Source organism: Gavia stellata, chromosome Z (genome assembly GCF_030936135.1).
Source record: "Gavia stellata isolate bGavSte3 chromosome Z, bGavSte3.hap2, whole genome shotgun sequence".
In the NCBI taxonomy this organism is placed as follows: domain Eukaryota; kingdom Metazoa; phylum Chordata; class Aves; order Gaviiformes; family Gaviidae; genus Gavia; species Gavia stellata.
In genome coordinates this window covers 87,447,719-87,472,282 of record NC_082637.1, presented here as the reverse complement: position 1 = coordinate 87,472,282, position 24,564 = coordinate 87,447,719, and the positions used below count along the sequence as shown (strand labels likewise).

Below are 24,564 nucleotides of genomic sequence, written 5' to 3'. Positions count from 1 at the left end.
ACTTTTATATATGTTAAGAAAGATTTAGTGAGGCTGCAGTCATTTAACAAAAGGTATTTCAGGTTTGTTGCGTGTTAATGCTCTTAACAGTAATTTCCATTATTTGCTGTATAGCTTAAGATGTGATTTAGAGTACAATTTGACTTTAGTTTATGATCCAAATAGAATACATCTAGATTACACAAATTGGAGAATATCATACAGTGTAGTATTTTCTTTAACTTCTCCTCAAGGCGAAGCACTGGGTACAAAACGGTGGCATTTTACTCTCTAGCTGAAGATAAATGTATTGGTTGGTTTTCTCATGTTACCAGGAGATACCAGCAGCCACCAGATTGATTAAGTAGAAATTGTTGATGTATTAGATATTTGGATGCTACTGGTACTTCCCAAACTTTTTGTAGGGATGTTGTGGATGTAGTAGGTGTAGAAACAACTGACCACGGTTCCTTTTTTATGTGAAAATGACTTTAATTTCAGTGCCGTGCTTTTTGTAATGCTTTAGGAGTCAGAGCACTGACTTGAGAAGAAAGGCATCTGATCTCAGTGAAAGCAAAACAGTGTGTGCTGAGGTCTTCCTTCCACTGCCCCAACCTCCCCTGCCCAACAGAAAGAACAGCCTCAGCATGCTGACCTCTAGGTAGTAATGCTGCTCACGTCAGAGTGGCTTTTGGAGAAGAGGGATGCACGGTTCTGTACGCAAGTAGGGTCTTTCTCTTAGAGACTGTGTAATGTTTCCCGGCAGTTTCTGTTGGAATCATCATGGCATGTCATTCAAGAACTGCTTTTGCCTCACGGCTTGTCTGCTTTCGTTAGTGTTATTGTTTTAGTAAGGATTAAACACATTTATTCTCCACTTACTCTTTCTGTTACATTAATTCAGACTACTTGGAGATATGTTTGATTGTGCTTGTTTAGACATTTTGTCTTTTAAACTTTCTGGTTGTCATGGTTTAACCCCAGTGGGCAGTTCAGCCCCCCGCAGCCGCTTGTTCACTGCCCCTGTGGGATGGCGGAGAGAATCAGGAGGGTAAAAGTGAGAAAATTCGTGGGCTGAGATGCAGTTTAATAGATAAAGCAAAAACTGTGTGCACGAGCCAAGCAAAATAAGGAATTAATTCACTGCTTCCCATCAGCAGGCCGATGCTTAGCCATGTCCAGGAAAGCAGGGCTGCTTCATGTTTAATGGTGGCTTGGGAAGACAGATGCCTTATTGGAAGATAACTCCAAACGTCTCCCCTTCCTCCTCCTTTACCCCAGCTTTTATTGTTGAGCATGGCACTACATGGCATGGAATATCCCTTTGGTCAGTTGGGGTCAGCTGTCCCTGCTGTGCCCCATCCCACCTTCTTGTGCACCCCCCTGCCAGTACACTTGTGTACTACAGAGTAAAAAGAAAATGAAAATCTCTGAAATGACAGCCACTCCTACACTGTTGCAAAGTAAATAGTGTAAAGCATCTTGATTGAGTTTCTTGGATGGATAAATAAGTATATACTTAAATTTATCACCAAATGGTTTCATATAGTTTCTCATGCTGCCAAGAGTGCATTTGTTGAAGCTGAAGAAATATCTAATTACTTGGCCTTTTCTCGGTAGAGCAGGGTAGGCTCGGGGAACTTCTGTAGGCACTGAGCATGCAGGCTCAAGAAAGGAGTACATGGCAGCAGTCTCTGCCCGTCTTGATTAACAGGAATAGCATGCCATCTGTTCTTAACCTCTGCCGAGAGGTGATCTGGCACTCTGCGCTCACTCAGCCCCTCTGTTTCATTCTGGGCTCTGTGCTGGATGTGCTGGACCTGCCCAGCTGTTGAGCACTGCTTTGTCCTGCCAGAGCTTTGTTCCTGGGGATTGAAGAACCTTGCTTTTTACCTCCTCCTCATTCCTGTAAGAACTGTGGTAGAGGAGGAGATGATGGGGCTATTGCTGCTGCTTGTCACATCCTTTCACCTCAACTGTGTATTTTTCCAAAACAGGAAATGTGCTATTGCCCAATCTGTTGCATTGTCTAAGTTACTTGATACACATTCATCCAACGGGAAACAGATTGGCACCTATTCCATGGTCTGTGTGCGCAGACCTTTGTGTGTGCCTGTATTGTTCAAATATCCCCATTTTCCAAATAAATGAGTTGGACAAGGCACAACTATAAAGATTAGTATGTCTCCATGTGGGCTCCTGTGCCACCACAGCTTCTTGTATGTGTTTGGCAACATTATCAAATTGCTCATTCTGTGCATCTGAATAGTAAGTACCACAGTTTCAACCCATCATAGTACGAATGACTTTTTGTGATTTTTCAGTTAACCAGGAGATGGGGTGTGTTCATGGAGCGGGTGCCTTATGTCTGTGATCTGCCTGGTGCATTTCACCTTAGTTACAGTCATTGTCCATGTTTAGGTTTGAGTGATCTTTGAAAATGCACTTTGTTTATATTGGTAGGTAAAAGGCAAGGAAGGTTTGAGGTCAGGAATCTGACAGGGTGAATTGTTCTAAGTTGTTTGTTTCTTTTGTGTTTTTAGAGAAAAAAGAAACTCATCTGTGTTTCAGTGTGTTGTCTGCTAGGTGCTTGATACTTCACAGCTCTTCCAACAAGCCACAAATTTATAAATGCTCCATTGTCTGTTTTTGGCACCATGAGTGTTTATATAATTATATGAGAACCAGGGGATGCTGACTGGCAAGACCCTTGGCATTTTTTCATGTGATAAAACTTCCTCTTGTGCCATGGATTGGTGGGTCACTGATGTAGATGTTGAATAGTACAAAAGCGGTATATTACCCTCTGATTAGCCATTTTGTAGTCTAGGGTAAGATGTGTTCAGCAAACTGTGATAGCTTAAGAAGCAGCAGCTCATACAATTCGTAAGGTAATGTAGTAAAATCTGGCCTTAAGGCCTTCGCTTTGAAACATTGTCTTTTGGCTTTAGGAATTCTCTAGAATGTTTTGTGGCTGAACATAAGCTGGACATAAAGTGAGATGATAGAGTAGCTAGACGTATCATCGGGCAAAAGTGTTTTATGTATGCAGTGTTTCCATTGTTAGCACAGTCATTGTATGCTGGTTTTCAGATTTTTAAAGGATTTACCTATCCTGCCCAAGGCAACTTTTTTTTTTTTTTACTGTACATATATATTGTGGGCTGCATTTATTGCATTTTACTAATTCTAAGAAGTGAGTGTTCATCCTGGCCTTATGTTACAGCATCATTCTCTCTTTCTTGGAGCATTAATAAATTTCCATTTGGTAATCCATGATTTTTTGCTGTTAAAAGTCATGAATACACTATCTGTGATGTTCTGCTATTACTCTGGCTGTATGGAAATTGATTCTTCACAAATTACAATGGTTCGTCAACGTCTCCACTTCTTACATCTCTTTATTCTTCATTCATTGATCTGTTATTTCAGGCACACAATTTGTTCTGCAGCCTCTTGATATGTGCTCCTAATAGACAATTTAGTGAACTGTTCATAATTTTGTGATTCTGGTTCAGTCATTGCTATTGCGGCATTGAATTTTGTGGAGAGCCTCTCCATTTGCTTTTTAAAAATTAAAATGGCAACAGAAGTGCACAGAACATGGTGTTGCAGCTGCTTCTAACTGCCGATTAATCCATGTGGGAAGTTTGAAGTACGATTGAGAACAATTTTGTGACAACAGTTCAGTTGTTGCAGACGTACCATTCCAGTTCAAGGTTGAATTTTATTTTTCTTTTCTCTCCAGGAGTTACAGAGATTTGGATTGTGAGTTAAACTCCAGGTTACACTCACATGATGTATGTGTCCTTGCATTTTAGTAGATGTCTGTGTTTACTGTTTGTACCGCACTTTCAATTGATATTATGGCTACCGAAATTGCCAACAGGCAGCTTCAGCCCCTGCTTGATCATGACATTGAAATGAGCTGGAATTAAAAAGAGAATACTACTAAAATCTGTTGCTGAGATTTTACCTTGTGTTTTGCCAGCCATATAGGTTGTGTTGATAATAAGACTTCATTTGAGAAAGATTATGTTGACATTCTCCTTCCATGGTCTTACAGTAACCACAGCATCCCTAGCATCAGTAGGCAGTTATTGTCTGTCCCTCTGTGTGTCTTTTACAGCTCTAGCACCAGGTAATTATAATGTGGTGATTGCTTGGAGGCCATTTAATATTTGCAGATGTTTTTGTGAGTGCCACCATTAATGAAGAGACTTTTACCTGTACTGACAGTTTGCTTGGCTGCCCATGTCTTCAAATAAGTCAAATAGGATTTGTAAATATGTAGATTATAATGCGGACCATGATATAAATGCATCTGCTGTGGTCCTATTCAAGGACTAGTGTATGCCATCTCTTGTAATTGCAGCCTGTCTGACCTGCAGAAGTGTATAAGCAGGTAGCAGAAGAGTTGTGGTTATTTTTTACAGTTACAACACCATTGCACAAGAAAATACCTTATATTTACGTAGAACAGGTACGGCGAGCAAAGAAATAGAACACCTAAGTCAGAAATTCCTTGCATGTTTCATGTGTGATAAGATACTGTTAATTTTACACCATCAGAGAAGTCTTGTCCCAGTAAATAAACTACTTTATGTGCATAACATTAGGTTCAGCTCCTCGTAAAGTAGATTAACCATCAAGGTTAATATTTGTGTGGGGGAAAAAAATAAGTATGTAGAATTATGACAATGACAACCCATAATTAAGATCGCTAAGTAGTAAAATGGGACTTTTTTTTTTCCAGATCTCCTTTAAGTTAAAGAACAGCTTGGTCTCAACATAATTTAAAAAATAAGCGTTCACCTGCTACTAATTTCCTCCTTGGTTGCAAAGAGCATTATTTGTTTGGATGACTGAGAGAAAGAAGCTATTTACATAGCACAAATGAAAGCATAGAGCAGCAGAAGAGGACATGTAAGTTAATGAAGAAGGAAGCATTAAGTAGTCTGCATTTGAAAGGGTAGCTTCTTACATGAATAACCCAAAATCTGATGATAGGCTGCACGTGCACCTGATAGTACTTAAGGTCCAATCTTGCAGCCGAAGCTCATGTGAATAAACTCAATAGGTCTGATCTTGTGAATAAGGGCTGCAGGATCAAGTTCCAAATAAAATTTGCAGATGATTAGTAGAAATCCTTACACTCTAGTTTCAGTTTCTTTGCACAGACAGTTTATCACTAAACATTCCAGATTTTCTCTGGCTAGCGAGATTTTAATGTAACAAATTAGGTGCTGCACACCATGGATTAAGCAAAGTTATGTTTGTGTACCTTGACTTATTGTTATGTATTTGCTATTAGTTATTTAGTGGTTGGAAAAATTTGTCTTACTGAAAGGAGAAAATAAATTGATAGTGATGTAATGTATAGGCGGGTTCATGGACATTTGCTTTCATGGGATGCTTGCTTGGCTAGGGCTGTTGAAGAGGTGGTTCTGTTCAAAGAGATTAGATGGCAAATACTTAACAGGTGTCTGTTGAGCTTGTGTAAACTGAATTTTTTCAGTGTCTTGTATTACAGTCAAGTACGGGTAAACTTTCATGGGGATAGTAAAAATCCTCACTGAGAATCTAACACAAACTGTTCCTGACCTGTTTCAAAGGTAGACTGAAAGCATCCGATTATAATATTCTCCCCATCCTTATTTTTGAAAGTGGTTAAATCACATTTTGGATGGTCTCCTTCGGAAGCAATTTGACAGTGCTAGTTCTGTGCATGTCATGCCCCATCTACTAATGAATGTTGCAGGAGATTTTTGCTTTAGCAAAATTTTACAGTGTCACAAAAATATTTAGAGTTGTATTATTTGAACAACAATAGACAGCTGAGCAGGAGAGAGAGATTGGGCAAATTCTTTACAGTAAATTAAAGTGTCATCTCATTTCTTATTAGACAAAGAAGAATCCATATGGAATAGAGACTTTTTGAATGTACGAGTTGGAGGAAGAGCTTAAATGACACCTATCACTTTTTGACATGACACCAAGGAAGAAATGACACCAAGGTCAATTCTAAATGCAGTTCTTTAGCAATCCATGCTTTATTGGTTACAGGGTTTTTTTCATGCTAACTTGATTATTTTGTGTTTGTGGTAGGTAAGTGTGGAACAGAAACATGATGCAGAAGACTTCAAGCAAACTAGATAAAGCACCTAAAAATGGGGCAGGATATTGAATTTCTCTCTAACAGTAGTTCCTAAGCCATAAGTAATACATTTCCATAAGGTTCCAGTCCTTTTACTTCACTCATTTTTTTAACAAACACCTTTGATAACAGAAAGAAAATGCTAGTAGGGGCAGCACAAAAAAATCTAAATCATGTGTCTTTAGAATTTTAGAAAGATTTCAGCTTTTAACAATCTGTTTATCTTCAGCATTTCTTTTTGGTGAGTGAAGTAGATGGACAGACAGCAAGGATTGAAGACTACTTAATAGTACCTAAGGAAATTTAAATTTAAATATGAATCTTTGTTGCATGCAATATATTCATTTGCATATGCTAAATCCGCTTTCAAAATCTGCTGTTTGTGAAGACTTTTTACTGGAATGATTATGTCAGATGTGCTTCAGTGAACTCTTCTAGTTTGTAGGCAGCAATTGGCAGTAGGTTGGTTCATCACAGTAACATGACAGTACTCGAAAGGTTCAGAGATAGTTTCATAATTATTGTTAGCATGATTCTTGAAAGAAATGATGAGCATCTCATAAACCCAGATGGGAATTTGTTACATTGTTGATAAATGTGTTGATAAATGTGTTTTACATTTTTAAATTGATAAACAGTGAAAAGCAGAGAAGATACAATAAGGCAGATGGTTGTTTATAAAGCACTTGCAAGTTGCTGCAATTCAAAGAATGGTACTAATTGTTAAAAAGAAGACAAAAATTGGAGTAGGGGGAGTGTTTCAATGAGTTAATCATGAGCTTTTTAAAAATAAAACCTTCAGCAGCTTTAGTTCAATTAGAACCATTCTTGCCATGCTGGGTTTATATGCAAAAGTTTAGACTCTCAGTTCTTAATAAACTTTTGTACCAACCATTTTCATGTAGCGGAAATTAAAAATACACATAATCCACCTTTTATCTAAATGAATACATTTCCATCTTTCTCCTTTTTCTCATTAGAAAAAAACAAGATTTATTGCACAGTGAAATAGAATTGAATTATCATTGGTCATATTCCCACTTAAAAAGAATGGATAGAGTAGTGAACTCCAAAATCAACAAGAGGGTTCTCAGCAAGGCAGTATGATTGGATATAGTTGACTTATTTTTTGTTAAAGGAGTGGTGAAAAAAATTGGGTTTTGCCAGCTAGAAGGTGACTAGGAAAAATTATATTTAAGTAGTCATTAGGCAGAATACAAATCAACATATGTGATGCAACCAGGTCGTTCACCTTTGTCTTGTGAATGTTCAGTTCTTGTTTCCATCAGTGATATTAAAAGTTTCTGTGCAAGGCAAAGTATTTTCCTACTGTTTCAGCAGGAGTTTTTTGAAAACCAGAGATATGTAGATTACTGCCTTCATCAAGCAGCCCTTTTAAAATATGTTTATTTTACCTCAGTTGCAGAATTCCGGAAGAGTTAGTTCTTTCACAGGATTTTCAGCTTCTCTAAGATAAAGAATTTAACACTTTCTGTGTCTTCAACAAGATACCCATATCTTTAAGTTTTCTGGGAATTTTTTTATTAAAATTCAGCAGAATAGTGATATTTTTTAATAAAGCTGTATCAGCTGTGTCAGTCCTTAATAGGAATAATTTGAAAGGAAAAGAATTCAATTATAAATCAATAGAGCGTTATATTTCTGTATGTGCAAACAACCTAAAATTACTTTAAGAAGCTCCAGCTGCTCAATTCATTAACTCAATCACAACTGAATTTTTGGTATCTGTTATCTTCTGTTGATCGCTGCAGCAGAAATACCCAGTTAGCGTGCCTGAAACTGTTAGATGCAGTCATGACTGTTAAGGAAGATCAGTTCAATAGGTTGGTGGTTGGTTACTTAGGATTTTGAAAGGCTTAATACGTAGTTATTTATCTAAACTCATGCACTGTCCTGTCTGTAACGATTCAGGAAAGCATCGTGCATCTCCACAAATAGTGTCAATTCCTTCTCGCATTCAGGGTTTCCAGGTTTGCCTCTTGCGCTTTTTGGGTAGTTGCACCTCTTAACTCTTTCCAGTATACCTGCCAAATCCTTGAGTTCCTCTCTTGAGTGATACCCTGAGTATGTTGTTCGTAACAAGATATGAAAGATCTTTGAGGAGAAAAACAAAGAATTTTTCTCTTTTCACTGAATTAACTGGGGGTTGGGGGATGGGGAGGGGAGTGTGCATATGGTTTTGCCTTATTTCCAGCAGTGTAAATTATGTAGATGTTATGGTAACTTTCTCTTACCTCACTGTAGATCTGACACCTCATAACACCTCTGTCCTCATTTCCAGTATATATGGCTCTATTCTACGTGGGTTTCTTAAGATAAAACCTGACATATATCCATCCCAGTTGGACTGCATGTGAGAGTTTCAGATAAAAGTACAAATAAATGTGTAAAATGTATTTGAAAGTGGTTTTGTTAAGTTCTATAACCTGAACTTGGTTTTAGACGTGATTAATTTTCGTGCATTAGACATGTACCTTCATCATGTGCTGATAAGAATTTTGGTGCAGTAGGCCTTAAAGCTGATGTTTAAGCAAGAGGGGAAAATACTAAATGTGAGAAAAGGGGCTGTTTGTCCACTGTAAGCTGTAGTTCTAGGTGAGACACCTTTTTGGATATTGTATGTATTTTTCGTTCCATGAAGTTGGTTGGAAAAATACAAAAAATATAAATGTAAATGAAAAATGGAGGCCAAGTATTTTATTTTCATCTAGTATTGGTACAACAGGCACAAAGGGAGTGTTCCTGTAGTTGGTTGTGCCAACTAAAGGTCATGACATAAATGAAAGAAGGAAATTTCTCATAGTTTATGAAGATTGTAGGAAGGCAGAAGGTTCAAGCAAAAGAAAAAAAAAATAGGACAGGTAACCAGAAGACATTTTTAAATGAAAGTACTTGGAAAGTGCTAAGCATTCTTACTCCTGATCATCAGGAGTTTGATACTTGCTTTTCTCTATGCCATTAAATGTATCAAGATTGATTGTTACAGCTGATCGCAACTTTTCAAAAAATGTGTTTGGTTTTTTATCATTTTTTTTGAAACAAATTTTTAATCCTGCTCTACTTGATACTGTGGAAAAGTATATAAAATTTTTGAATTGAACATTTCTGTTACTGCTGACTTACGGAGGCTTGTAACTTCTAAGTTTTAAACCAAATGTTGTTCTGTGTACTAGTTAAAAACCTGTATGAAACTGCAGGTAGCGATGGAGGTGGGGAATAGTACTAAAATAGCTGTCAGCAAAATAGGAACTATGAAACTCTAGGGTAGTAATTGCTTTTATTGAGGCAGAACGAAGTGTCAAAGATGTCAGGACACAATGGTGATAGTTGCACAAGTTTTTTGTGTTTTTTTCTCCAGCTTAAAACTTCATAGATCTTTCATTGAGGGAGGGATTTGGCATTTTTTTGCAGAAAGGGTATGCTCTTCAAAGAAGTCAAACTGTTCTCTGGAAAATAGTGTATCCAGCGTACCCAGTGCTCAAGAGATGCAAACTGAGCTCCTCCATTGTGCGTACATCTGTATACGTATGTGTACAAATGTTGCTATTTCTGTGAAAGCAACTACCCTCAAAGTCAACACGTGTAAAAGAAGTGAATGGCCGGAATATAATTTAAATAAGTGGCCAACATATAGCAGAACTCAGTAATCCTTTTCCAGTATCACAGAGGTTTGTCATTACGTTTGGTGGTAAGTTGAGGATTACAGCAATCAGTGTAGCGAATGTACCTTTTGGGGTTTTCTGCTAGCCAAATGACTGATAACTATCACATGCATTACTAAAATATAAATACAGTAAATATCACGTGCTATTTACCTGAATCAAGTACAGAAGGACAGAAACAAGCCTCTCTGTGTATGTGTAAAATGTATAGGCAAGATTGATCATTGCGATCCATACACGCTTGTACTTGTGAAGCTCATGCTGGCATGCACTGTTATAGTAATGGCCGAGGACCATATTTTTCTGTTCTAGACATCCACGTTGGCATAACGCTTACTGTCCCAGCAAAGGGCTAGAAGAATTTACAGAAGAATGTGCCTAAACCCTTTAGTGTGAAAAGGGGCAATGTCTTTTTTTCCATTTACTTCTTGATGTGTCTTATGAGAGAGATCTTTGTGAGGGATGAAGAAACCTGCTTGGTTCATCTTTAGAGCGAAGGCACACTCTCCCCAAGCAGTCAAAAATTATGCATTCTAAAGTTCAGGACTATTAGATTGAAGTCTTTTATGCCTTTATACCTGCAGGCAGGTTTTTAACCAGCTCCAGAAAAGCAGGGCTCCATCACACATAACGGTGACTTGGGAAGACAAACACCTTATCGGAAGAGAGCTCTGAAGGTCCCTCCCTTCCTCCTTCTTCCCCAGCTTTTATTGCTGAACATGACATCATATGGTATGGGATATCCCTTTGGTCAGTTGGGCTCAGCTGTCCCAGCTGTGTCCCCTCCCTACTTGCTGGTGGGGTCTGGTGGGAAGCAGAAAAAGCCTTAAGCCTGTGTAATTGCTCAGCAATGACAACAACAACCCTGTATTATCAACACTGTTTTCATCAGAAATCCAAAATGTAGCCCCATACAAGCTGCTGTGATAAAAATCAATGCTATCCCAGCCAAAACCAGCGCAAGGTGGGATTGGTATCTTGGGTATGTTTACTGGTGGTACTGTTTGTTATCTTAGAATCATAGAATAATTTTGGTTACACCTCTGGGGATTCTGCAGCCAACTCCCATGCTCAAAGCACGGGCAGCTTCAAAGTTACCAATTAAAAAGTCACAAACTGCCTTTAAACAGGAACACCCTAACTGTGAATGGTTGCTACAGAGGTCTGTCTGCATACATAGATCTTACACAACTGTTCAACCAGTTGTTCAGGAAGGGTAGTGAATGTCAGAGTGTTACAGTCGGAACATGACATAGACTCAAAGAAGAAAGACGAGTTGCTTGTCTTATCAATGCTATGGTTCTGTCAAGTGCTGCTCTTAGTATGGATCCTGCCACCTACTCCCAGAATCCTCTGCTATTCAAGGTTTCAGTATTCAGTATTCAAGTGCGTATTACCTTCCACCAACCGATTTCTCAAGACATGTCATGATGCACTTGGAAAAAGTATTACCTGGTAGCGTATACATCCCTGCTCAATTCCATTGTGTTTGGCAAAAGTGCAGCTTGTCTGAGAACATGAGCTTGTACCCATAGCAGTCAGCCAGGAACAAAGCTCTCATTTGCCCTGGGTTTCAGGCTACTATCCAGTTATACCGTCACACCTCTTCTCACTTCGGTATTTTCAGAATGTCAGAGAGCATTGGATGCTACTTTGCTAGGGACCATGTAAGGATTAATTATGAAGTGAGAGGTCTGATCAGTTCTTGCAGATGTCAACATAATTCAATGCTCTTGGTCACGGTGATGTCTAGTATGCAAAAATATTTCCAGATGTGTATGGTTGTAGGTAGATAAAATTCAAATAATTTTGACAGCGGATACGTTGAAATCAGCTTGTGGAAATGATCAAGGTGCATATTGAGTTGCAAGTATATGACTTCAAGTGTGATCAGTTCTACATCAGTAAGCAAAAACCGCAAAGTAATAATATATATCATTAATATTTCCTTCTGGAACAAATTTTTCTTTATACAGATACAGTATGATTGGATAATTCCAAAGTAAAGCTGTAAGATGGTGTTCATTGATCTTTCTGTAAGACAAATCTGATTTCAGTTCACAGTCTGCCTAAGAATTTTAAAATATCTTTTCTTCCACTGTCTTTTAGAGTTAGGATCTTTGGTGAAATGCTCACTATATTCTTGTGTTTATAAGTTTCTTGGGCTTACCTTTCCACCTCCACAGGAAACCAATTGAGGATATTGTCAGATACATTAGAAAGCAGAATTCATTTGGCTGCAGTATGAAATGACCTACTAATAATTTTTGACATAAAAATAGCCTGTAACCCCAGGGAAAATATGGGTAAAGTGAACAAAAATTAAGTAAATCATAAGGTGAGTACGAGTGGGAAGTGAAGGCTGATGCACATTCTTAGTACCGTTTCATAAAGACAGGCTACATTCAGTAACAGAAAGGGTCCCGACTTAGATTGTAGTAACGTAATTTTGGGCTGATTTCCAGTATTCAGGAATGCATATGTTCTTGATCCTTCATTACAACTCATAATTTTAGGAATATTGTGTTGGGAAAATAAGGCACGGTAGCCAGCAGCACACATAGCAGGAGAAGCCACAATATTCATTTCCCCTCAACCCAGCCAAAACCAGATTATTTGGCTGCCTATCAAAAGTGGCAGCAGTAATTGTTTCCAGTATCAGTGGAGGCATTTTGCTGTTTAAAAAACCCAAAGCTTCCATTTCATTAATTCAAGAAAAGGCTTGGTCTCTGCCATCAGTTAGGGGACAAAAATGGGGTTCTCATGGCAAGCTGTAGGTTGCTGTCCACCTGTGCTTTGCTGCGGCCCATGAATTGCTGCAGGTCCTGCCGGCAGCTCCCAGTTGCCTCTGCAGCAGCTGCTTGCCCTCTGCAGGTTCTGCTGCTTCTGGGTGCAGGAGCAGTCTGCAAGAGCAGCTTCCCAAGCCTGGGTCGCAAATGCAGCAGGACCTGCTGTTGTGTGTGATGAAGTGACCAGGAGCTCAGCTGGATTAGAGCCACCTTGTGAATGCTGGCCAAAAGGTAGTCCCAGGTTTACAACTTAGTCTCGGTTTGTGGAAGAGAAAAATGGGAAAGGAGAAGCACAGAAAACAAGACTATAGGCAAACTGTAGATGGTAATGCGACGACTTGGCAGCAAGCAGGCTGACAAGTGACAAACTCTGTGGTGACATGGTGGTCTCCTCTGCCTCTTTTGTCTGGATTAGGCCTTGGGCAGAACAAAGGGGGAGCACCCATCCGCCTGCGTGCCCATTGCCCAGATTATTGACTGACAATAGCAGTGGTGATGAAGACGCTCAGTCCGTATGTGATCACAGCACTGGATGTTGTATAAAGCAATAAATACGGTTTTGTATTTGATGGAGAGCAAGTCATCCTCAATGCAGATTCTCTGCTCTGTTCTCATGGCATAGAGAGAATTGTACCAAATTCTCTTGTCATAGAACAAGTTGCTTTTGGGCAAAAATCTGTCTGATTCCTAATATCACCTTTTCATTCTACTCTCTTGACTGTTATTTACTCTCTTGACTGTTATTTATTTTATCTGACATATGATGAATTTAAAGTGTCTTTCATGTGTCTTCCTATTTTATAATACCCTTTCACTGAACACAGAACTCTGCAGCTAGCAACCGTGGTATAATTTTAAATTGCACACAAGCATGTTGCTCACTGCTGTTGATGTCCATTTTCTTCATCTGTATCTAGGTGATAAAATTGCCTACTTAATGTTTCTATGAAATACTATAAAAATTACAGAAACTGGGTGTTAGGAAGAAGTTTCCTTTTCAGATATATTTGTTACTGATAACTGCCGTATTGAACCACTTGTCTAATCAAACATGGCTATTCTTCTGCATGCCCCACCCCTCCAAAAGAGCAAACTTCTGTTTGGGAATTGACAAACACCAACATGAACATGAACCAGTCCTACTCACATGGTTTATAAAGGGACATCAGAACAGGCTTTTATGCAGTATTTTCTGACTCAGGCTGTTTCATAGCTTCAAAGACTTTGTATGAAATAACTGCTTAATTAGTTAGACATGCTAAGTATTATACTGTTTTAATGCAAAATTTCCATTAAATGTTCCATTTGACAAAAAAAAAAATCCCAGGCTTTTCTTCTCACAATATTTGTATTCAGTAGAAGGTCAAAGATAGAAGCTAATATTTGAAGTTTGCATAAAAACATCAATTGTTATGATCCTTCTTAATCACTGTCATGTTGAGCCATTTTATGTGTAATAGGACTGTATCTTGGTGGTTGGACTGAGAAAGATGTGATTCCTTCCCAAATCAAGTATATAGGTAAAATTTGTTAAAACACAGTAATTTGTAGTGTACAGAGCTTCACTATTGGCTGTTTTTCCTCTTCTCCTGATACTTGTGCCCACATAGCTTAATGCAAAGTACTACACTGATGTGCTGTCTTTGGACATGTGCAGGCTGCATGATTGGCTACAGTAGTTTTTCAGTCATGATTTCATCGGAAGAAAGGATCTGCTATACTTTTTGGACATCATCAACATAAATATTTTGTATTTATATATATTCTATATATAGTATATTCTATACTGACAGTATCCTTACATACTGTCCTTTTATTATAGGTGAAGTAGTATGGGCTATGAAGTTTATTTTAGAAACCTCAGTTACCAAGAATATTTCTTCCTCATAGGATTGTTTTAAAAATAAAGTAGAAAAACCACATAAATTAACTTTTCCAAATTTGATTTAATGAAGATATTTTAAATAATGATTTATTTCGTGGTTAAATTAAATGGTTTGCTGTATTTTATGCTAGAGTGAAAGTGTCAGGATTTTACTTGTCACATAGGAAGCAAACTTCCTTACCTCTTGGGCAGAAGTTCTCCTGGTGTTTGCCGTACCTGGAGTTTTTTGTAGTTTGCTCCCTCTTTGAGTTTGCCTGCCAGCAGAACACAAGGCTAGGTTAGATGGGCTCAATCATGTGGAACAGAAAAAGGAAATCTTTTCGTGAGAAACAGTGAGGGAAAAGAATAGGAAAAGGTTCATCAATGTCCAAGGTGTTTTCTTAAGCTTCAGCTTGATACCCCCAGAAGAGACAGTGCCTTCAGGGCAGGTTTTTCTCTCCTTAAGGGGAAGTTTCTTTCAGAGTGCGAGGTATCATAACCACAGACTAGAAAAGCAGAAAGAAAGCTTGCCATTTCTCTTAGAAGTTGACTGCTGGCTTTTGTTAGTTACTCAAAGCAAGTGAGGGTCCTGAGTTTGCCGCTTAAGTATACGATGAGTTAATGACCTGGGTACAATCTAGTTGGTTTCCTTCACCTAGTAAAAAGAGGTGCAGGTATTATTTAATAGTGAAACTATAAAAAATTTTTGTAATTTGTGATCCTGAGTGTATCAACTACTATTTGTGGCAAGAAAAGAAAAAAAAAAGAAATGCTGCTGATGGTCAGCATCACGGCCTTTTCAGCTAAACTTATGTAAATCCAACTTATTTTGGCCCACTGCTGTTCTGGAGCATGGTGGCAAAATGGTTAAGACATCTTGCTATGGAAAGAAGGTGTTAATATGAGTTCTGTTCTGGATTTACATAAAATTAAGCCTTCAGTCCATCTGTGAATATTTATCTGGTCATTTCTGCTGAGGAATCAAAGGTGGCAAAATGAGATGCTTGACACATCACTGACTTTTTTGTCTGTGACTACAAAAGCTGGTGTGCTTTAACTATGTTAATCTGATATGTCAGTTGGGTTTCGCATGGGTTTTTAACCTTTCAAAACTGCATAGCACCACCTTTCCACCTAAACTACATTTTTTTCATTAATAAGTGGAATAATCAAAACTGCTGCTGCTCTTTCTTCCAGATCCCTTTTCATAACTCATCTCTAATATGAAATTTAGAGATAATAATCCTGGATTGGAATACTAAAACGTGTTTATAAGCCTTATTTATATTTGTTCCTCTGTTATTCTTTTCGGCCTTTTTTGGTTTCCTTCTTTGTTTTGCAACCTTTTCATCCTTTCATTTCTTATCTCAGCTTGGGGATAGAGGTCATGCTTTCTGCTGGTGTTTAATTGCTTCTAGTGCAAGGTGCTTGATTGAAGCCTCTGCTTACTACTAATACATATATATGTATATGTATGCATATATAAAAAGAATTGAGAATTTTCATAGGCTGGGCTATGTAATTAAGCCATTTCTAAAGCCAAATGATTGTGAAGCAATTTCTAAAATTAGATACGTTTTTCTTGAAAAGGAAAAAAAAGAAAAAAGAAAAACAAAAAATAAACCAACAGGTGTCAGCAAAGACCGTGTAACAAAACATTGGGTCAAATCACATCAACAGTGCAGGCTGCATTCATGACAAATCCCTGTTGTTTTTCATTTATTTCTCTCAAAAGATCTTGAGATCCTATTTGTGATCAGTCAACTCAGAATCCAGAATATCACATCCATGTGTTAAGATTGAATTGAATTGCTTTCAGTAGAAAACGCAAGAAATCCCTTAGAGGTAATGTCAATTCCATCTTAATGAATTGTTCTCCCACACTATAATCAAAGTGAGGTCTTATGTGGATTTTTAAAATGCCATTGATTTTTTAATTTATTTTTTTTTAGCTTGCAGTGAACAGAGCCTTTAGAAAGTCCATTCAGCTTTTAGGATTTTTTGCTCTGGCATGGTGATCGTGGATTTTGTTTGTTTGTTCCAGTTCTTAAGTAAGTCCGTGTCCAAGAGCAGTATGTCAAAAAGTTCCTTTGCATCGCTCATTGTTACTTATTGGCAGGTTTGTCACTTGAGTGTCAAAATAAAGCTCATTCAGCCAAGGCTGTGGCAGCCACAGTAGCAAGCCTCGGGTCAGTCCCACCACTTGAGATTTGCTGCAGGGCAGTCAGTTGGAATTCATTTTGCATTTGTTTCAGTGAATGTTACTGCTCTTACACTGCAAAGAGGAAAAAGTTGTGGATAGACTCCTGTATGTTATAAGGATTGTTTCCTTCTCGTGCTTATTTTCTCTTTTTGCGTTAAAGTGCTTATTACCAATGAGGGGACAAATCTTACAGAACAAGAAAATCCACTACTTGTGATGGCATTGCTTCGAGTGGTTTATACTTGTTTATTTTTAAGATTAGTGATAAAACCTCCAACCTGTGTACACTGCCTTGAAGTTCTTAGAAAATACTAGTAGTGCTGAGGGGCCTAATGTCTTAGGCTGAATTTAAATTATTTGAAAAGAGTATCCTTTCTATGACCGTGAAAGATCCATTTTTTGAGAAAGTTAGAATCAAGAGGTTGTAACTTGTTATGTCATGTCTGAATTGATAGTCGAAAGCATTTCAGAGGTCTGTGGAGCTGATGGTGAATCTCTTTTGCTGTACTGTGCAAAGTTAAGTTGAACATACTACTTTAGGGAAAAAAGAACACAAAGGCAGATGAGGTTGATTTTGGTCTATATGTGGATTTGTCAGGCAAACTGGTAATGTTCAACTGTTACACATTTTAAGTGCAGTTCTGTCACAGGGTGGGAACTGACAAGTGAACCTAAGGTTGAGTTGTTTCTGCATTCTCTAAAAAAGAAAAACACATGGTTTTTTGTTTAACTCAAAGCATAGCAAATTGTATCTGAGCGAGTTACTGTAGAAGGTAGAGATGGTCAGACTTCAGTGGTTTCTGAGCAAGTCTTTTTCACTAATATTGTTAATTGTAATTTTTTTCCTTTCTTTTTTCTCTTTTTTTCTGTAATATCTGTTTATGTAGGAGATTAAACTGAACTTTAAGTATAGTTAACTCGTAAGGTTAATAGAGGAATAATAAACTACTAATGACACTAATAATGTACTAACCCTTTTTATGGCATGACTTACAAAAAAACAGGAAGTCAAGCAAGAAGAAAAGTGCCATCGCACCTATGTTTTTTTAGCTACAATCTCCTTAATTTTAAATGTAATATCTATATAATTCTAAAAAATCTGGCCACTAATAAAAACCTACAAGCAAGATTACTGCCATTAGATTCTCTTACTCTCTGCTCTTTCATGTACTTTGAGAACTGTCTTTAAAAATTAATGAAAACAAGTGATGTGATAAGGTGTTCAAGGAGTGTTGTTTCACAAGTTGACATCTTCGGAGGCAGAAGCCTCCAATCTACTGAGTAAGTGTATCATTGCCAACATATCTCACTCCTGGTGGGAAGTAGCCTCTGTTAACTTCGAGAGATTAGTTCTGTCTCCATTCGCATTTAGTCCTTGGAGTAGTGAAAAGTGGTAACAAGAGTAGTAATGGTGGTGATGGGGTTCTGTTTGTGTTTGGAGTAACTGTGAATGAGGAACATGATGTGGGAAATCTCAGATCCATCCAGCTGGATCTGGTCCACCAGAAGAATGTATTTAACTGGTAATTTGCTCCGTTTCCTTTTTTCCCAGAAATCTGCTAGAAGTGTGTAGAAGCAGGCAGTGGTGTGGACAACTTGGGTTAACAGCTTGCACTCCCTTATCCTTTCTCCAAGGTCTTGTAGTCCATCCTCTGTCATGTGAGCGGTTGTAATGTCAACTGCTCTCATGCTTTTTATCCTTTGTCATGCCACATGTGCTTTATTCTTTATCATGTGTTAACCATACACCAACCAGTTGACAGGGTTGTTGGCATTTTGGTCATGAGTGATGCACATATGGGAGAAGAGAGGGACATGTGGCGTTTGATTGTCTTCAAAGAGACTTTGTGGTTTGTGCTAACCAAAGGGTTCCTCACATCTGTCATGAATCCGTAACATTCATTGTGTGGTAATGATTTCCAGTGACTACTGATAGGTGCCGGTTTAGAAGTGAAAGGCGGCAAATCACACAGGCCTATGCCATTTCTTTAATGTGTTTTTAGCAGACAATTCACTCTTGAGAAAACATTTTGCAAGTCTGAGTAGTTTGCTTTGCAGCGGGTTTGCTGTTCTGTTCATATACGTAGTCTGGTGGTGGGTAGAGTTACCCGTGGTTGGTTTTGAAAGTGGGAGCGTGCTCAAGGGGAGAAAAGAGAATTCAGAGGACTTGGGTTGTAAAGCACAGCAGGGAGAGGGCTCGACGAGCAAGGCTCAGTGCACTTCACTGCGTCCCAGTGTGGTTTTTGATGTGGTATGTACTGAAGCAGCTCCTCTGGATTAGGATGTAGGTGTTACGAAACAAGCCGTTGAGTTGTGAGCTGTTGTCTGTATACCTGGCTATCTCTGTTATGAAAAAGTTCACCAGTGGGTCAGCTGCAGTTCTGCTCTTCCCCATGTGTGCCAGGCTGGTTCTTGACATTTTTGGTATGTGTTATAAGGCTTCTTTCAGTTTCTCACAGACTTAAAATAGGGGTATATTATTTTAAACTGAGTTATTTTGGAATTGCCTTCTTGGTTTGTGGGCATGCTTTTGGTTGTCCTCTTTTCCAGACTTTTGCTGTTTAAAGACCTCCAATACTTAGTGCATTGAAGAGTCTCTTTGGTATTTGTCTCCACTTACAATCATTAAATGGGTTATATTCTGGATCTATATGAAGGATCACTGTTCATGACATAGGTCCTATCCCCCAATTATCCATAAGACTGTTGAACTTTGCAGATGTCATATTTGGGGCCACTAGCACTTTGAAAAGATACTTCTGGAGGTGTTCACGCTGTTATATCCAACGTAAGTCAGAAGACTTGACTGTTTTAAGCTCCTCGGAAGAGCACTGAAGTTTGCTTCCTGTCCTGAACCATACGTATTACTGCTCTCAACCTTGTCCACAGTAGATGAAGGAAAACTGTTAGAAGGAAATGGTAAAAGATATTAGGTACTCATGTTTTTGATATGCCCAGGATAATCCACTGTTTTTACTGTTCAGGATGCATTCACTCAGCTGTGGTCCCTGCTGTCATCAGCCTGCCTTCATTCCGGGAATTTTTCTAGTCCAACAAAAGGAAGAAAAGTTGTGACTTCATTTAGGGTTGATGATCCTCAGGCATATGGAAAGCAGGACACCGGCTCCTCAGCTCCCTGAGAGCGAATTGAAGTACAAGCCATTTAGATTCCTTCCAAAGGGAACCACTTTGTGCTGGGAAGAAAGTTTCTCCTATCCCACAGTTTGAATCCAACGTTTTTTGGGGTGGAAGTGTTAGACTAAGTACCTTTTTGTGATTGGAAAGGATTTCTCCCTTGCTATCAGAATAAGTGATGAGAGGCATGGAATTTTGGGGGGTTTGTGTTTGGGTTTTTTTCCCCAGTTCTCAGAGCAGGCGATAAGAACACCTTGATAGTGCTTAGTTCAGATACTTACCCAATTTGGGATGTGTTTTCCTGATAGACTGCACTTGGAAGTGAATTGAAGAACAGAGATACTGTAAAATGGGGTTGAAGTTTCCAGAGTCTCATACAAGAAGTACTGAACGACCGTTTTTTCCTCCATTCATCAGGCAATTAATTTCACACACTTTGGGCAAGCCTTACTTTACGTTCTTCTTCCTTTCCCATCTCAGACATGGTCCTGCCTGCTCACCAGCAACCTTATTACCTTGAATTATAATGTGGCATACTGCTTACAGTGTCGGCACACCTTATGAGTTGCAAGAGCCTTAGAAAAATCTTAAATATCACAGTGTAGTACTAATAACATGAGTAGGGCTCTCTAGCAAGTGTTACAGTTTGCCTTGAGAATGGCTTATACTGGACAATTTGTTGCTTGATACTTCCAGATGAGTTATTAACACTGGACTGGATTGAACAGCCTCTGTCACTAAATACCTGTGGTCATGAGCAACCATATGACCGGTGATTAGTCCAGGAGAGTTTATAGAGTGTAACCATATTCACTTTCTCATGCAAGAAGTCACAAGATGCTTTTAAACATCCTGCAACTGTTTTCAGATCTTAAAGATAAAATACCAGCATACACAAGCTAATGCTACTACTTAAAGAAGTTGTGGCTGTTTAAATTGTATAGATTTGTAATAGTAAGTCTAACTAGTGCTATATAAATAATATAGCACAGTTCCCTTCTCTTTTTAATGCCTATAGAAAAGATCTTTTTAACGTTAATTTTTCAAAATTACAGATCAGTCATAAAAATCACAAGAGGTAATTAAAAGCATAAAATTCCAGAAGTAATGTTGGATTTGTAGCATTTTCAGTACTTGCAGCTATATTCCTAGGTAGGAGAGGGTTCTGCTAAATTTTCCAGGCACATCCATGCTAAGTGCAGGAAACCTGGCCATTATGATGATGTTTTAAAATCTGGGAAATTTTGGGCTTTGATGCTACTTCAAGAAATCTTGTGTATCACCTTCCATCCTTTAAAGCTGACAGCGTACCAGCCATTGCTAGCATATCCCTGAACTTGTTGATCTGCTGCTGCCAAAAAAAACCTCTTGCGGTCTTACATATACTGGGGCAGTTTACAGCAGTTTTTCCTCAAGTCTGTCTGGGCTGTGGAGACCATCCAGGTGCTGAGCTGCCAGAGGATTATAATCTCATACTTTGCATACAAGACTCCAACCTACTGTATCTTTCTTCATGTTTCCTCTTATTAAAAGCTTTCATTAAGTTAAGCCTTCGCTATTCCAGACTGTTCTATGGATTTAACAGTCCCATTTTTAAGGCTGCTACCACTATTTATTATACTAGAGTAGTGCATAAAGACCCAGTTAGGATCAGAGCCCCATTGAGCCAGGCTGTGGAAAAAGTGAGTGAAGGTTTCCTTCTGCCCTGAAGACATCACAGCCTAAATAGATGAGAGAGAATAGAAGAAATAGATGCAAACACATAGCTGCAAAAAAGGGTAGATTTTTGCAAATGGTGTCTAAAATATGTTTTCTTCATAGCAAGTTTTTTCTCTTCCAAGTGTTCTTTTAGTGTTTTTGATGGTTAGTAGATGCCTGGATTTAGAGTGAAAAATAAAGTTTCTATGTTTGAGGCCATATTATCATTACACTCATTTTAATCTCTGTACAACATCAGCATTTGAGACTGCAGGAACTTAACTGCTTTACTTGTTGGCATTACAGTGAAGTTGATGTCGGTGAACCATAAAAAGTTTGGCCCTGAAGGTAAAATTACACTGTATGCATGTTCCTAACATACTGCTTTGGGGATAAACATGTCTTAAATCAACTCATCGCTCACAGCTAAATTCCTTCTCCAAATGCAGTTTCTCTGTAGATAGTAATGTTCAGTAAGACTGATTTTCTTTAAAACCATAAAGTTTTTTGAACATAATTCTATCAATAAACATATTTGAGCAGGGTAGCAAAGAATTAACATAATCCTAATAAAGATTTGGGGGTTTTGTGAAAGGAAGGGAGGGGCACGCACCAGCATTTTTAATTAGCTTTCATCAGTACCTCTGATTTGTTCATATGTGTTCCAAACGTTTGCATATTGTGTTTGCTCACATGTACATAATGAAAACTTTTGGACTTCATTGAAACTTTATTTGGTAATTGTGCATTTGGAAAATTAAAATTGAAGTTTATGATACCCTGGCTCCTACTTGCTCAGTTCATAGCGTGTTGTTAAGATGCCATCACTTCAGAGCTTTGTTACTGTGATACTATGACATTTCTGTTGTGGCTTAATATGCTGTGGGTTCAGATGGCTGTAATTGTGGCCTTGAGGGGCTGGACTAAAGAATGCCAGCTGGGCTTGTACCCAGATATTCTTGGATTAATATTTTGGGACTTAGATCTTGTCCTGTCTGGAATTTAAACATAGTTCCCCAAGCTTTAAAGGGAAGGCAAGCACCATTTGAGGCTCTTAATGAGCCCTACTTTTCCTCCTTAATTTGCCTTATTTTTTTGCCCTTTTTTTAAACTCCTGTAGCCAGTGAAATCCAGGCAGTTACTTCCGAACCGTTTTTACAGCCCCGTATGGACAAAGCGCTTTAGTTTGTTCCTCAGCTTAATTCCCAAATTAATAATAGTTAGAAAGTTCTTACATCTGCATCTCCATTTCTGTTAGAATATATAAGGGTGAAAAAAAATTTCCCTAGACATTAGGCAAGCCTTTGAAGTGTGAACAACTTTGTTACATTTGATGGCAAGTCTTCCGTTGCAACTAGGTTGATTTTTTTGGTTGCTCTTTGAAATAATTCCTTTTGTTTCAGATGTAAAATTTCAATTTTATTTCTACATGGAAACAAGAGACTTAAACTCCCCCATAGTGGGGAATCAGTCAGGGTTTTTCTTCTATTTAGAAACCTTTGACCCATCCCTCCCCTGTTCAGTGAATAGAAATGGCAAGAAAACCTGTGCTGAGGGTGACTAAAGATCTGCTCTCCATGTAGCTCATGAAGTGAACCTGCAGGGGAGAGGGTTTCAGGAGTCCTACTTATGGAAAAAATGCTTTTAAAGTATTTCTTTGCAAAAGAGAGCCTTTCTTGTACCCCTGAGTATATATTAATTGGTTATAATCCTTAGTTTTGAGGCACATAATTATTCACACAGCAGCACGTGATGGATTCACAGGTACAGTTCCAATTTCTTTGTACTGGCAAGCAGCCTTTTCTGAGGGACAGAGAGGACCTTTTTGTGTAAAGCTCCAAGTTCTATAATTAGTGGTATAGTAAAGAATTCAGATAAGTGGCAAAACATATACATGTGCTTAGAAGTTCAACCAACTAGCCTTTAAGTTGTCTGCCTGGATATGTCATTACTGTAAGGGTTTAACGTCTGTTTGCATTTCTTTTTATCTTTTTTTTTCTTCCAGATCATTACTAAATATGTCTATGAACTACTGCAAAAGGAATGTCACTTGAAGAAAGTAACTGTCCCAGTAAGTAGAAATTTTTTTTTCCCCAAAGACATTGTTTGGATCTGTAAAAAGCAGAGCCTGCAATCCAGTATTTAGATAAAGACAAGGTGTGCCAAGGCTCTGTGCAGGGCATTGTGTTCCGACACTGCCTTCACATGCAGCATGTGTGTGCATCTGGAGGCATGGTTCCACCTCACTTCTCATGTGTTTCATTTCTCCAGCTGAGCTTTCCTCGCATTACCAGATACCAGAATTTTCAAAATGTGGTAGTTTTGATAGAGAAACCATAAGTTTTTTGAAAAGTATTTGTGAATGTTTTGAGACCTCTACAGCTGGATGTAGAGAACAAATGTGAGGAATACACTCTAACTGAGATCCAGTAAACTACTCCAAGTCTTTTTTTAAAACACACTTTTTCAGTAACTTGTAATGTGTGTAATATAAGGTGCTGCTGTTGTTTAGTGAAAATACTTGAGCAACCCTTGGAATTGATGAAGCATTCCCCAAAGAACACATATGAGAGTGTTTGTAAATACATGTGATACCATGATAATGTTCAGGTATTTTTATTTTCTATAATGGAGAGTGTAGGGGAGACTGGTGTGCAGCACTGTGTAGGTTTTCTATCACTATCATGAAGGATTCTTAGGGTCTTTGAGAAACTTTTGCATTACTGTTGTTCTCAGCCAGTCCTTACATATTCAGTCAAGGAAAACCCATGCAGGCTAAGGAAGGAAAGTTTCCTTTATTTTAACAGTTCAGTAATGTTTTGCAGTTCCCATTTCCATTCCCTAAGTGGTGGTGTTTAGGGAATGTTTTGATAACCTGCCCAGACTACTCAAGGTTTCCCAGCCAGGCTTTGCCAGTCTCTCCTGCTCAGGGCAGAAGAAGCTGTGCTAGGAGCTCCACAGAGCGCTTGGAGAGACAGCAGCAGCTCTCCTCCACACTCCCGGTCTGCTAAACCACATAGGCTGCACTGATGCCCCAAGACCTGAGACTGCCTGAG

At 38.5% G+C, this 24,564-nt stretch overlaps 1 protein-coding gene across 2 annotated transcripts in view; it reads left to right on the top strand.

The window, feature by feature from the left end:
* ARB2A (ARB2 cotranscriptional regulator A) overlaps positions 1-24,564 on the top strand; it is a 267,179-nt gene that overhangs the window by 28,204 nt on the left and 214,411 nt on the right. For both annotated transcript variants that reach the window (XM_059833865.1, XM_059833863.1), the window contains one exon: positions 23,514-23,579. In XM_059833865.1, the coding sequence (XP_059689848.1) occupies positions 23,514-23,579 (66 nt within the window). The remainder of the gene's footprint in view (positions 1-23,513; positions 23,580-24,564) is intronic.